The sequence below is a fragment of the Tympanuchus pallidicinctus genome, unplaced genomic scaffold, assembly GCF_026119805.1.
Source record: "Tympanuchus pallidicinctus isolate F22 unplaced genomic scaffold, pur_lepc_1.0 scaffold3, whole genome shotgun sequence".
Taxonomy (NCBI): domain Eukaryota; kingdom Metazoa; phylum Chordata; class Aves; order Galliformes; family Phasianidae; genus Tympanuchus; species Tympanuchus pallidicinctus.
The window spans coordinates 62,197,859-62,212,418 of NW_026294747.1; the positions used below are offsets into that span (position 1 = coordinate 62,197,859).

General features: G+C 44.0%; 2 protein-coding genes across 5 annotated transcripts in view; one reads left to right on the forward strand and one right to left on the reverse strand.

Moving 5' to 3' along the window:
• ALS2CL (ALS2 C-terminal like) overlaps window positions 1-14,560 on the reverse strand; it is a 66,010-nt gene that overhangs the window by 36,698 nt on the left and 14,752 nt on the right. Inside the window, exon 1 of one of the 4 annotated variants that reach the window (XM_052692812.1) lies at window positions 5,621-5,709. The exons of the other annotated variants lie outside the window; for them this stretch is intronic. Within the exon in view, the coding sequence (XP_052548772.1) occupies window positions 5,621-5,638 (18 nt within the window). The 5' untranslated portion in view covers window positions 5,639-5,709. Of the gene's footprint in view, window positions 1-5,620; window positions 5,710-14,560 lie in introns of those variants that run through there. 4 annotated transcript variants of the gene reach the window in all.
• Window positions 10,691-14,560, forward strand: part of TMIE (transmembrane inner ear) — a 30,277-nt gene continuing 26,407 nt past the window's right edge. The window contains exon 1 of the mRNA XM_052692822.1: window positions 10,691-11,235. Within this exon, the coding sequence (XP_052548782.1) occupies window positions 11,137-11,235 (99 nt within the window). The 5' untranslated portion in view covers window positions 10,691-11,136. The remainder of the gene's footprint in view (window positions 11,236-14,560) is intronic.

Consider the following 14,560-nt stretch of genomic DNA (forward strand, 5'->3'; position numbering starts at 1 on the left):
GAGCAGCTTTGCATCCCTGCTCCCTCTGTCCTCAGCACTGAATAAGAGCTCCACCTTCCAGACCCAGATATTTCCCACCATCAACTATCCCCACTGCATGGACAAGTCAACAGGTGGTGCAGCAAATACTGGATTGCCAGTTTTTACAGCAAGAATTGACTTTATTTCACTATAAAAATCCCCAAACGACAGTGATTTGCTCCTATTTGAACAACTGTTCTAGAATGAGGATTGTCCTAGAATGAGGACTGCTGACTGCCCTGCAGCCACAATCAGGGCCTTCAGCACATCCCCAGAGGTTGGATGGGGCCCTGGGCAACCTGATCTGCTGGAGGGCAACCCAAAAAACTTTTTTTTCCAAGGGAAAAATACACAAATTACAAGGTAAACTTGATAGACTTTCAATAGCAAAAGCCAAACCAAACCAAAATCAGGGACACATTGAAAGCCAGAGTCTTTGAATGAAAAAAATCTTCAGCTGGAGCTTTGTGAAGCCTATTCTGCTTACAATTTTCACTAAGTGAAAACAATGTCTTCCACTGAAGTCCTTAGAAATCTTCTCTATGAAGTCTAGGTCTCCCTCATTATCCAACCAGATTGTTGTTATTGAAATCATCTCTGGCTATTTGCAGCCACAGATCTCAAAGACAGACTGATATTAATTTCCACATGGGAGCTTAGGGGATACCACTAGCATTCCTCTGTCCACAGCCAGCAACAACATGCACTCCAGGCTTTGTATTTTGCTCTTCTGCTCAACTACAGTTTTACAGCTTTGTTTCCTACACTTGCAAGTGCCCATCTGGGGAAGACGGTTTAAAGAGATGTAAAATTATCACTACAAATAGCTAATAAGGAATCAGAAAAGAGACAGTTGCAGTGTAATGGTACCAACAGACATGTTTTCTCTAAGAGGTCCAGGTTTGATCTTAATTGGATGGAACAGCAAGACGGCATTCAGCCATCTATGTCAATTAAAAGCCTTTGGTCATCAAGAAAATACAAAACTGGCTTGGATCAAGAGAACTATGAGAAGTTCACCTTGTTCCTTGTGCTTTGAGTTTTTAGCCATGGAAACAGAATCATCCACCAAATCTCACCAACTACTGAGAAAATCTTTTCTTCAAATCCAGCTTCCCTGAAACGAGTGGCATTTTCCACCAAGGAGGGGTTTTTCGTTCCTGTTTTTCATTGCTTTGGCCTATTTATAGCCTATGTTCCTCTATTGAAATTGGGCACATTTTGAGTTCTGGGGCTAATGGCACTGTATATGCTGAGTCAGTGCTGCTGGCTGGCACATCTTTCTGTCACCAAGGCAATACCACCCCATGTTACAAGAACCAATCATTCTGGAAATAGCCGCCTTGTGACTCACTCAGTTACAAGAACATCCTTGACGATGCCAGCTCTGATAGAAGGTTACTGAAGAATGCCCCAGAGCAGCAACACAGTCTGCAGCCTTCGATTCTCACAGTGCCACTCAGAAAAACCTCATCTCCTGCTGAAGCTGAGCAGCAGACACTGTTGGAACGTATGAAAAACATTTTTTTTCCTCCTAAAAAGTTCTTCTAGCATAAATGTCAGTATCAAAAGGTTTACTTTTCCCTCCAAAAAGCTGTTAAAAAAAATAATAATAAAAAAAAATCAACAGCTTTGCTCACTTTTCAGTGCATCTTAAGAGTTTCAGATGCACATCAGCATCAAGCATAAAGAGGGCTGAGTTGAGAGATGAGGAGGAAATACAAATCAAAGATGGAACCAGGCCCATGCTCCCAGCTAGCACCAACGCTTTATCTCTGCCTAGCTTCAGGCTTGGACCAGGGCTGTCTGAAGCTTCAGCAGGGATGGGGGCAACTGTAGTTGATGGGACCTTACTGGGTCTTCATACTCTAACATAGTGGTGGATTTCTGATCTAACCACATTCTCTTTAATTCCTGTGCCTTGCAAGGTATTTGTGTGTGCCATTGGGAAACTGTGCATGGAAACAGTAGCTAGATGTATGCAATTATTCATATCTCATGCAAAAGAACTTTTGCAACCTTCATGATTATCAAATTTGTCCTGGTTGTTTTCACTGAGGGAACACTTAGTTTTTTTCTTTAAAGTGTGAGGTAGGCATACAATGCAGGTGTGCTTAGAAAACAGCCAGAAAACTAGGATTGACAATGAGCACAGACATGTTTTCTACACCTGAGCAGCCATTCACTAGTAAACGAGCATAGAAACCAATCACTTGTAGAAATTCTCAAGTCACATCAGCATGCACAGTAGCAAATTCAAGTAACATACATTGCAAACATTGTATATACTTATGTTCTCTCCACCAGAGATGGAGCTGATGACAAGACAAGATCAGGGATAGATTGCAACAAAAATGGCCAGAAGCAGGACCAGCACAGAACAAACGTAAGAGAAGGCATGGAAAGGTTATTTAAAAATAATAATAATAATAATAAATTAAAAAATAAAAAAAAAAATCACAATCACATTGAGATTATTTCCTTACCGTGCTCATTTCCTTCCATAGAAAAGCTCTGTGAAGAGCTAAGAGGCTACAACATCTTCTTACAATCTCTAGTTTCAGTGTCTCCTAGACAGAGCTCAGATTCCGATCAAATATCATAGTATTAATCCTACAATGACTCTCTGCTTCTCTCTGAAGACTCAAGAGAGTTGATCCCTACAAGCATGCACAACCTACTCTTTGCAGTTTTGCTTAAGCAGCTATTTCCCCAGCTGCTTACATGACTTTTGGTAAGTCTGTCCCACCTAGTTCTCACCACTGGCACAGCATAAGTTCTAACACCAGTAAGGACTCACGACCAACGACTAGTAGAAGTGTGGTCATCCTAAAAGCATGGACAAGGCCCTGGACAGAAAGCTGCTTTGATTAAGTGAAAGCCATCACCAACCTGGATCTCTTCACAGTAAGAGCTCGTAAGTGGCAAAAAAAAACAAACAAACAGGAGCACACTGGCCATCAGCATAATGGACTAAACGTTGGTCATGATCCAAGGACCAAAAAAGTACCCAAGAATGACATGTGTTAGTCACCTTGTGCCTGTTAGTCAAGCTGTACCAGTTCTTTAGCCTGTTGAACAAACACCACCTGCAACAAGGTGGTGCTGAAACTGTTCATCAGCTGCACCAATCCACAGCCTGTAACACACAGCACTGCAGATGAGCCTACAAAGACAGAACAACCAGATGGCCATGGGGGTGATAGCAACCATGTCAAGGTGTACCTCTCTCCATGTGGCTGTGGTGCTTACCTCTGCTCTCAGGGCAGAGGGTCCAATTGAGATGTCTGTCTGTCTCGCAATAAGTGCCCTCAAAATGTCAGGGTGCTGCATGGCTCTCAGGACCTTTGAGGGCCCAGATAATTTGCAGACACTTTGAGAAGACAAGGGGCACTTCTCCAATTGTATCAAGCCACTCATCACGTCCAAAGACAAGCTCAAGTGCACATGTAACATCATGTGGTATGATGTCCCATTGCCAGCCAACCAAATCAGAAGAGGCATAAGAACTCTATTTGGATGATTTTTTCATTATTATTATTCTTTTTTTTTTTTTTTTTGGTAACAACAAACAGAAACTATTAAGTCTTCTTTAAATAAACCCATAATGCCCACTTAGCTACAGGAATGAAATGTGACTCGTGATTCAAAACTATTTATTGCTCTTTAGTAGTTCATCCAACTATGGCCTCTTGCTAAAGAGGAAAACAAACACTGGCCTCTGGCAGCCAGTCCCAATTACATAAGAGCTGCTGTAGGTGCAGAAAGCACAAAAACAGACAAAAAGAGACCCACACAGCACCTGGATGTCACCTTTCAGCTCAGAACTCTATCTATGCAAAGTCATTTGAAACTGTGAGACTTCCAGTCATTAGTTAGGTGGATGGATAAGTTTCCAGAAAAACATATCATACTTTAAAAAAAAAAAAAAAAAAAAAAGAACCCAAACACATTGCTCTTTCGTTGTAGAAGAACAATAGCATCCCTTCGGGCTCTTAAAATAACATGCAATTTGTCTGAGTCAGGTCAGAGAAATGGTACTGCTTAGATAAACAGGTGCTCATTGCCTGTGTCCTCCTGGGCTGCAGAACTGCCCAGCTGGGGAATGGTGCAGGGGTATCCCATGCTTGCCTATAGATAACAGTGACTTTTACCTGTGCCCTTCCAAACAATCTGAGCAAGGTGTCACAACACTGGCTTCAATACCAGGACCTTCCTCCCACTCCCTGGCAAGCTCTGCCTCATGTATTCAGTTGGTGGATCAGAGGAATCCGATAGCCAGAGGCATCTGGCACGTGGAGACATGAAAGGGGAGCAAAGATGCATAGGTACACAGATATGACAGCCTTGCAGAAGGAGAGTGCAGAAAACTTAATTGATTTCTGCTCTTTCTCAATGCATGGAATGTTTCTGACTTGAGGCCAGGACCAGCCCCCAGCTTATCACCCAGCTGGCTTTTATCAGTCACACCTGATAACAACACCTTTTCATTTGGGAGGCTGGGAAGGGCTTTCTCCACCCGCAAACACACGCAGTGTGGGAGCAGATGACAAGGGGCAAGCAATGAAGGAGCAAATCAGAAATCCCATCCCTCCCAGTTCTCCAAACCCCTGTTGGGACAGCAGTGTAAGTCAGCACATCAGCCAACCCCTTCTGCTGTAAAAGCAATGAGTCACTACGAAACTGTCCTAAGAGGTCCAGCAGACCAGGAAGTGTCCTTCCCACTGTGCCACAACACTTCTGTACCTTTCTTCTTACAACAGCACCACCTAGGCCTGGTTTGACCTCTCCCTTCACACAGGGACAGCCATGTCCTGCCCCACTGGGCTGGATGCCACCTGCAACCACAGGGCACTCCACCAAAATGAATCCAGCAGCACAGAGATGTGGTGCTGGAGGAACAAAGGCATGTCTGACAGCATTGAGGTGAATGGTAGTGTGACACCTTGCTCCTGCAGTACACACCCTGTAGGCTTTGTGAATGTTTGCCTCTGTGCAGTGAGGAAACAGGCAGCACGGAGGAAGAGATGCAAGGATTTTGCTGAATTCAGTCTCCTCAGATTGTCCTGTATATTAAATGTGGATGCACCTACAAAATAAGTGCATCCCAGCCCTGTGAAATACCACTAAATAACACTAAATGCTAGAGAGACACTGTCATTCACTGAACATAACCCTGCTTCAAAGCTGCAGCTGCCTGATCTTCAGCACAGCACAGAGAATATAACCACATTATCCCATGAGACAACGCCAACAGCATCTACCATCCAAGCATTACCTGAGCATAAAGCTCCTTCCATAGGTTAATTTGAGTTGCGAGGGCCCTTTAAAGGCCCCCTAGTCCAAATTCCCCTGCAATGAACAGGGACACCCACAGTTCCATCAGGTGCTCAGAGCCCCATCTAGCCCAACCTTGACCATCTCCAGGGATGGGGCATCCACAACCATTCTGGGCAACCCGTGCCAGTGCTACACTGTCCTTATCATAAAATAAAATAAAATAAAATAAAATAAAATAAAATCACTTTTTTCTTATAACCAATCTAAACCTCCCCTCTTTTCATTTGAAAACACTTCCCCTTGTCCTATTCCCTCTTACCATGGGCTGAGCTGTCATCTGGGGACACGCGGCCACAGGCGTGGAAAGCAGAACCAGCGATGAAAAGCACCCGTTCTATCTGTTCAGCTGCTTTATTTACTCATTTTAAAAGGAAGGGAAAAGAAAAAAAAAAGTGGAGGGGAAAAAAAAAAAAAAAAGAAAAGAAAAGAAGGAAGTAATGTTTCTCTCCCAAAGCGCGCTGCAAAACATTCTTGGTAGACATGGAAACCCCTGGCAGGCTGCCAGCCCTTGGCAGGTCTCCGCAATTAACATTTCAGCAAGCAACTCAACCCTGGAATGGCTTTTAGGGAATTTAAAGACAAACGGCAGCCACAACGGGCCACGGGAATTGCTGCTCCCCGTTGTAGGCATCGGGCTTGTTCCTTGGTTTCCCTATGGGGAAGCTCGTCACCCTCCTGTGTTACTCAGAGCAGGCAAGCTGTGACAGAGCAGGGTGGAAATGATTGCAGCCTCCGCACTTCTGCAAAAGAGATTTCCTAGCCACAGCCTGCAGGAACAGAGGGTAACCTTCAAACAGACACAGGGAAGCTGCAAGGACAAAGGGGAATGCATTTGACCATGCACTGGGGATTAAACAGCAGCAGAAGGTATTTAAGAAGCTCTGCTCCTCCCCTGCCCTAGGGCTGCCTTCTCTTTGCTCACCGTTGTGTTGGAGAGCAATGAGGAACTGGGAGCATGGGCTGCTCTGCCTGGAAGTCTGAGAGCTCAGAGAGCAAGAAAGTGTGTGGGCTTTGGACCTGACTGCTCTGGGAAGAGAGAGAGAACAGAGAAAGCCTGCACAAGAGCATGGGGTCTTTGGGGGTGGGTGGGCAGGCAGGGATGATCCCACACTTAAGCAGGAGAGGAGAACCAGTTCCTCAGACTTCCATCAACAGTGCAAACAATTTTGTGATGTGTGAGTGAGCATGAATACAACAAGCCAGATGCCCAATGCAAATGCATTTGCATTAGAAACCTCTTGTCAAGAATCCCTATTTCCATGGTATATCAAAGCTAGAAAGAAGCAAGAAGTCTTGCTGCCCTACTTTCTACTTATAAGCATAAGGCATTTGCCTGGAATACCTGGCCTTGAATCTCCCATGGCTTTTTGTCCATAAGTCCAAAAGCAGGCAGGCAGTGAAGAAGCCCCAGAGTGAAGAAGATGAGGAAGCAGGAGCCACATCTCCATCCACATGCAGTGGCTTGACTGCAACACAGAGTAAAATTGCATGGTTCAGGTCTGCTACATTCTCCAAAGCAACACTATGGTGCAGCAACACCAGCATCCTGATGATTAACAAGATGGCATGTCTAACAAGATCCGTATTTCTCAAAAGGATGCAAAAGACACAGGTGATAAGTAGGAAGCTGTGGTTTCACTAAAGACTGGTGGTCATCTACTAACCAGTGAGTACATGAAAGCATGTGCAATCTGGACTATTACAAACCTTATCTGATGAGCTGTCAGTGCTGGTAGGGTTGTATGTTGGAAAAGACAAGCATTTCCCCTCTTTGCAAAGCCCACTTCCTCACTATTGCTAATTTTGCAAGTTTTGCAACACTTTTTCTATCTGCAAAGGATCCTTGAGATGCCAGATGGCCTAAGTAAAAGTAAATGTTTGCATGGGAGTTTCCTTGTCATGAATAAAAATTATTACAAAGTAAAAAAAGAAAAAGAGAGGAACTCTCAGTGCTCAAAGAGATAGTAGGTCAACATTTAAAATCCCAACAGGAGATTCTGCTCTGACTTGCTGACTGTGTTTCCAAGTTGTTTCAAAGGAAGAAGTCTGGAGATTGAAGGGGAAAAAAAAAGTGCTTTTTTTTTTTTTCCTCCTGAAAACTAAAGGGGGCATTCAACTTCAGTGACCCATATATTGAATAAGAAGTAAAAACACTATCAAATTTGTCTGTGCTATTTTTGCATAGCTCTTGGTACAAAGGATCCCCAGCAGCGATTTGATGTCACAGCAGTAGGGAATTCATAGTCTAACCTGCTCTGTGCATTATGAAAAAAACCCAACCTCCTTGCTAAAGCAGGTTTCCTAAAACAGGTCACACATGAAAGCATCCAGGAAGGTTTTGAATATCTCCAGCGAAGGAGACTCCACCACCTCTCTGGGAAGCCTGTTCCAGGGCTCTGACACCCTCACAGTAAATAAGTTCTTCCTCATGTTCATGTGGAAGTTCCTGTGTTCTAGTTTGCACCCACTGCCATTTGTTCTGTCACTGGATGCTGCTGAAAAGTGCCTGGCCTCATCCTCTTGGCCCATGTCCTTCAGGTATTTATAAGCATTGATCAGATCACCCCCCACAGCCTTCTCCAGGATGAGCAGCTCAGGGCTCTTAGCCTTTCCCCATCAGGAGATGCTCCAGGTCCCCACCGTTTCCACAGCACTCTTCTGGGCTCTCTCAAGTAGCTCCCTGTGTGCTTGGAACTGGGGAACCCAGAACTGGACCCAGTGCTCCAGATATGCCTCCCCAAGACAGACCTGAAGGGAAGAATAACCTTCATCACCCTGCTGACCATGCTTATTGCAATGCACCCCAGGGTTCCATTGGCCTTTTTGGCTACAGGGGCACACTGCTGGCCCATAGACAGCCTGTTGATCCAGTCCTCCTCTGCAGAGCTCCCTTCCAGCAGCTCAGCTCCCAACCTGAACTGATGCATGTGGTTATTCCATCCCAGGTGTAGGACAGAATGAGATATAATGACTTTAAGTTGTGCCAGAGGAGGTTCAGGCTGGATGTTAGGAAAAACCTCCTCTCAGAAGGAGCAGCCAGGCTGTCCAGTAAAGCAGTGGAGTCACTGTCCCTAGACCAAGGAACAAGAACCATGGGGATGACATTGAGAGACATGAACAGTGGGAATGGTGGGGTTGGGCTGACATTTAGACTACAGGTCTTTTCCAGACTTAATGTTTCTATGACTCCACACTTGTCCTTGTTGAACCTCATGAGGTTCTTCTTTGCCCAAATCTTAGCCTGCCAAGATCAAGCAAGAATTACCCCAATATCATCCTTCCTCCTTTCGCAGGGAGGATAGCTGGTAAGATTTTATCCAACATCACATTTTTTAAATGAATTACACAAAAATTCAGCATCTCCCTGACCTTTATCCTTTGGCCAGTTTCAGCTGCATTAAAACACCAGAAGCAAGACTTTAGAAGTCCAGTGGAGGAAGGGTAAAGCAGTGAAAGGTAGAAAGGTTAAGAACTACTACTACAACAACAACAACAAACATGGAAATCAGCTCAGTGAACCATTGTTTGGGATCTCAGAGCCCCAGATGGGATTTTCATAGGATCAGGGAGGACCAAGCTGTGCAACTTCTGACAGATGCATGATTTTCTGCCTCAGTGCTGCCACCATCTGTTATTGACGAGGCCAACCACGCAGCATCCTGCCTCCCTTTTCAACCTATTCTTCCATCAATTTTTAAAGAACACAATTTTCCATCAGCTCGTGGGTGGGAACACAGCAGTGAGCATTCACTGTAAAAGTGTGTAAATGCAGCAGAGAACCAAACTGCTGCTCTTCCTCCAATGTGATGGGCACACCACCATCTTTCCACTCTCCTCCAGTCTTCACAATTTAATCAATAATGCCTTAAAGCTCGCCTACCTATTTGAGCTTATCAAATATTAATTGTCTATTTAGCTATTTCTCCTGAAATTGTGCTCAATTCAAATAGAAATTCAAATACAATACAGTAGCAGAAGTGACCACAGCTTCTCGGATCTCATTACTTGTTTTCTTACCAAACCCCCCCAACTTCTTCCAGCAAAGAATACTATAGCAAGTTAATTTGGGTATAGGAGAATAAATTTAACTCAAAATACAGTTAACTCAGTTGACTCAAAAAATTTTGGAATTTTTATTGTTCCAAAATAAAGTAGGATGGGACTGATACAAGGCGTTGAGTGGCTGCATCATCTGGAGTATTGCACCTTCCAACCCAAGCCATTCTGTGATTCTGTGATCATATTTCAAAAGCAAACAAGGTCACCACTTTTGATTTCTTTCTTTTGAGTTCTTGGCAGTTTTATGCTTCCTACAGCAAAGGAAACTGGAGAGTTATTTTTAAACAGTTTTGTGTTTCCTGGTGGCTTTCTGGTAACTTCACTTCAAAGTACCTTTGATAATCCATCTCCTAAAACTATGGGGAAAAAAAAGTATTCCTAGTTTAGCACTCAATTGTTCCTCTGAAATAAGAAAATTATAGCTGGAAAGTTCATAAAACTCATAGAGTCAATAAGGATAGAAAAGACCTCTAAGATCATCAAGGCAAACAATCAACCGCATTCCCACCATGCCCACTCATAGAATCATAAAGGCTGGAAAAGACCTCCACCAAGAACATGAAGTCCATCCATTGACCCATCACCACCATACTAAACCATGTATCTCTAGGTGAAGATGCTCAGTGCATTCATCTGGACTCTGTCTGTTAAGATTTCTTTAGCAGAGCTTTTTAACCTGTTTCATCCAATCACTCTCCTCCTCCTCCTCTTCACTCTGTGGCCAAAGGCAGAAGGACAACACAGCTGAGAGTCCTACACTCCCTCAAATCTGTGCTTTCCTTTTCCATCTCATCCAGAAAAAATTCCCTAAGCCCTTTAGCTTTAGCTCCTATTGCCAACCATGCGTAGAATGATAGAATGGTTTGGGATGGAAGAGATCTTTAAAATCATCCAGTTCCAACCTGCTGTAGGCAGAGACACCTCCCTCTAGACCATGTTGCTCACAGCCCCATCCAGCCTGTCCTTGAATGCTTCCTGGGAGGGGGCATCCACAGCCTCAGTGGGCAACATGTTCAGTGTCTCACCGTCCTCACAGTAAATAATTTCTTCCTAATAATCTAGCCTAAATTTCTTCCTAATATCTAGTCTATGCAGATGCTCTTCCCAGCTGCCATTCACTCCCTCCAGACTTAAAGATCAGATGAAGCTGCAAAGTGCAGCAACACATCCCTCCAAGGTCCTCCAGGGATGAAAAAAAAATGCTTTTAAAATCCAGAGACATCAAATGCTCATCTCTAGTAATACTGGACTCTGCTTGCATAGGATTGCTATGATCTGGTGATGCATCAGCTTGGCTTACAGCCCTATTTCATTAGGGGAAGAGACTTCTCTCGGGGAAGAAAACAAGAGCAGGAGAGCTGGAATCAGTCAGGCAGCTGTAAAGAAGGAAAGAAAGCCACAGTTTCAATGAGTGGACTGCTTTCCTTGCGAGGAGCAGCAGGAGCTCCAAGTGCATTCCCTGCATCCATCTCTACAAAGCCCAGCTGGAGAAGCAGCAGAGCACTCTGTAAGCGACACCAATCTAATTAATTAATGACTTTCAGCGTCAGCTCTGTGGCTGCTGGGCTAGCAGGAAGGCAGTAACGAAGGGCTGGGACAGCACGCAGCGCATCTGGTAAATGCTGCGTGCTGCTGACAGCCAGCTCAGTTATTCATCACCTCTCCTGCTTTGGGCTACAGCACAGAACAAGTCAGAGATTATTCCGGGCAGAGAAGATGGTGTGGGATCCACCCTTGCAGCATCCTCTCTTCTGGATGAGGTCTTCCTCCCTCTTCTTGTCATGCTCCAGAGCTGCCGTGGCACAGTTAATTGAGGTAAGGAGCAACAACCTGCTTTGTGGATTAGGGGTGGCCAGGAATCCTGTTTTTTTCCATGCAAGGGTGAAAATCGGGGAATTTAAGGTGGCTCTGAGGAGATAGAGGCTCCTTCAGGCAGTGCTTGTTGCTTTCCTCAGGCCCAGCACTTTAAAGGAGCTGCTTTTAAAGCGCCAGCAGCTGGTGATCATAGAATCATGGAATCAGTAAGGATGGAAAAGACCACAATGGGCATCTAATCCAACCCCCAAACCATCCCACTATGCTGACTGTGTCCTGCAGTGCCCCATCTTCACAGTTCTTAAACAGCTCCAGAGACAGTAATTTCACCGCTTCCCTGGGCAGGGCATGATGATTGATCACAGGTGGCACTCAGTGCTCTTTTAATCCCCAAAGGTGGATTTGAGGCAGCATGAAAACTCACAGTACAGCTCTTCCAGCCCCATGCTGCCTTTCCAATAAATTCTGTCAGTTCTGTCCAACAAGTGCCCCACATCAGGCACTCAAGGAAAAAGGACCAGGTTTGACCCAGGTGATCCCGTCCATGAAGGCACCTGTCCAGGTTAAGTGGTTGTGCCACAAGTTTGTCCCTGTACCTTCCCTCATTTCCTCTAGTTCAACCAAAATGTTAGCATTGGAGGTTATTCTTCTCACCCACAGCTCATTCAGCCATCCAGAAAGTCTAGGAATAAACAAGAGGGAAGAACAGATTGCACTCTGACAGCATCTATAACTTAATTGCTGGTACTTTCAGAAGCAAGAGAGCCCCCAAAATTATAGCTACCAAAAATTTTGGAGAGGTTTTCAACTTCTTGATTGCTTTTCCTAGCTAAAAGGCTGAGCCATGTTAGAAAAAGGTCTGAGGTCAGAGCCCCAGTGCTCTGGTGCTGAAGAGCATTATCAGCATGTTCTTACAGCAGAGCTCACTTTGCTCACATTCCTGATGTTGGTTATGCTGTTCAAATGGCCATGCTGATGCAGCCATGTCTGCATGAAGAGAACTAGAAGAAGAAAATATAGTTTCATCATGTTAGATCTTAGCATCCTTACCTGTTTTGCCTCTTACCCAGCCTCACATCAAGCTGGATCCAATCTCTGCAGCCTTTAGCCTGCACATTTTAACACTTTACCACCAATGCATCAGAAGCAAAAAAAAGCTGTGTTGAGTTCATATCCCCGCCCCATCTTCTGCCTCATCTCTGTCTCAATTTAAAGTTACTTAATACGGTATTTTCAAACAGCTCTACCAAACTCATCCTATCTGACCATGGTATAACACCCCCAGCAAGCCAAACCAGAGCCTGAAAGCTCGTTTGGAAAATGCACACAAACTGCTATAGGCATTTTCCCAATCTGTTCACCTACAGCAGCTCTCAAGGTGACAAGCCAAGCAGAACTTTCTCTTGTGGTGCACATTTGACAGAGTATGCTTCACTGAAGCTGAGTCACTGTGCAGACACAGATTCCACCCCACCAAAAAGATTTTTATTTTTTTTTTTTAAACCTTTCTTGCCATTTCCAGCACCCAGACAACCACCTGAATAAGCAGCCTGATGCTTTCTGTTTGAAGATAGATATTTCATAGACACACACTTTCCAGGATCTGTCTTCATGCCAAAGCAGAGCAAGGATAAATGTCAAAATTAGGCAGGCAGTTATAAAACAGGTCTGACTTTCTGATCTGTTTTACTTATACCAGACTCTTGGAAACATGTTCATTATATCATGCTGGGGAGAGCAAATCTCATCTGGAAACACAAGCTGCTCAGCAGGTTAATTACCAGATAGCCAAAAATGGGATTAGATGAACAGCCAGATTCTGTATTTCATAGAATCATAGAACCATTTGAGTTAAAAGGGACCCTTAAAGGCCACCTAGTCCAATTCTTGCAGCAAACAGGGACATTTACAGCTCAATCAGACTTAAGGCAGATGAATTACATTTCTAAAGCTTTGCAAGGATTTTTTATTGTTATTCTTATTTTTTTTTTTTTAAACTTCAAATAATTACACAATGTAGTTATTGTGAATAATTCAATTTGTGCTAAGCCAGCCTGCTGGAGCAAACAGAGAGAAGGTCAAAGACAGCAGAGCATATCAGTGAGCCCAAAAGAAAAGCAAGCAAACCCACAGTAAGGTGGAGTGAAGAAACAAGATGCTCTTGGTTAGTGATTCCAAGCATTTCTAAATGTGCATAACTGTATGCATATTCCACTGAGAGGAAGCAATGAGAGCCTCCCATTATCCAGTCTAATTGCACTGACAAAGAGCTTTTCTCTGCCCTTGATATTTTATCTATGTATATCCAAGGCAAAAGTTAAGATTTGCAAACTGCTTTTGGACCAGGTACATTTGAAATTAGCTCAGTGGGTTGTCCTGGACCTGCCTGTTTGGTGCCCTAGGAGCATCCCTATAAGGTGCCTTGCTGAGACCAATGCTTCAGCCAGAGCTGGGGGCTCTTCTCCAAGAACATCTTGTCCAACTTCAGCTGTAGCTGTACAGATCAGTGAAGACAAACACCCATGTGGCTTTATCTAGATGACTCTCATACCCCACATGTAAAACGCATTCACAAGCTCAGAAGTTATCAGGTACTAGATAAGTTTCTGGGTTTGTCTGGAGCTTCTCAAAGAAAAGGGAAAAATCTGTCTCTAGGAAGTCATGTAAAAAAGTCTCCAGAAGCTTCATCAAACTAGAATCATGGAATCACAGAATCATATAACCATTAAGGTTGGAAAAGACCACTAAGATCATGTCAACCCCACCTACGGCAGTGGGGTTGGAACTAGATGATCTTTAATGTCCCCTCCAACCTAAGCCATTCTATGATCATCCAGTCCAACCCCAAACCAACCCCCACCATGCCAACTGACCACATCCTTCAGTGCCACATCTCCACGCTTCTTGAACACCTCCAGATGACCCCACCACCTCCCTGGACAGCCTATGCCAGTGCATTACCACTCTTTCTCAGAAGAAATTTGTAGCTCATTCTTTCTATTAATATAGTAAGAATAGTAATGATGTTTCTGGTCTTCCTACATTCTAGCTTGGACTACATGCAAAAGATGTAGCACAGATTCAATAGTAGGGCAAAGATATTTATTCATAGCTTCAGTTTATATTGTATATAGCCATGTATTGTTGGACTCGAGGGACAGTATCCCTCATTTGTAGCCTACAAGTGATGTGATGGATGGGACTGTATGCAATACCTAAAAAATGCTCAGAGGTATGATTATAGTTGAAGTAAAAATAGATAAAATTACAGAGTGGACTCCTGAGGTTGATTTCCCATGTGAATGCATATCTTTAATTCAAAGCT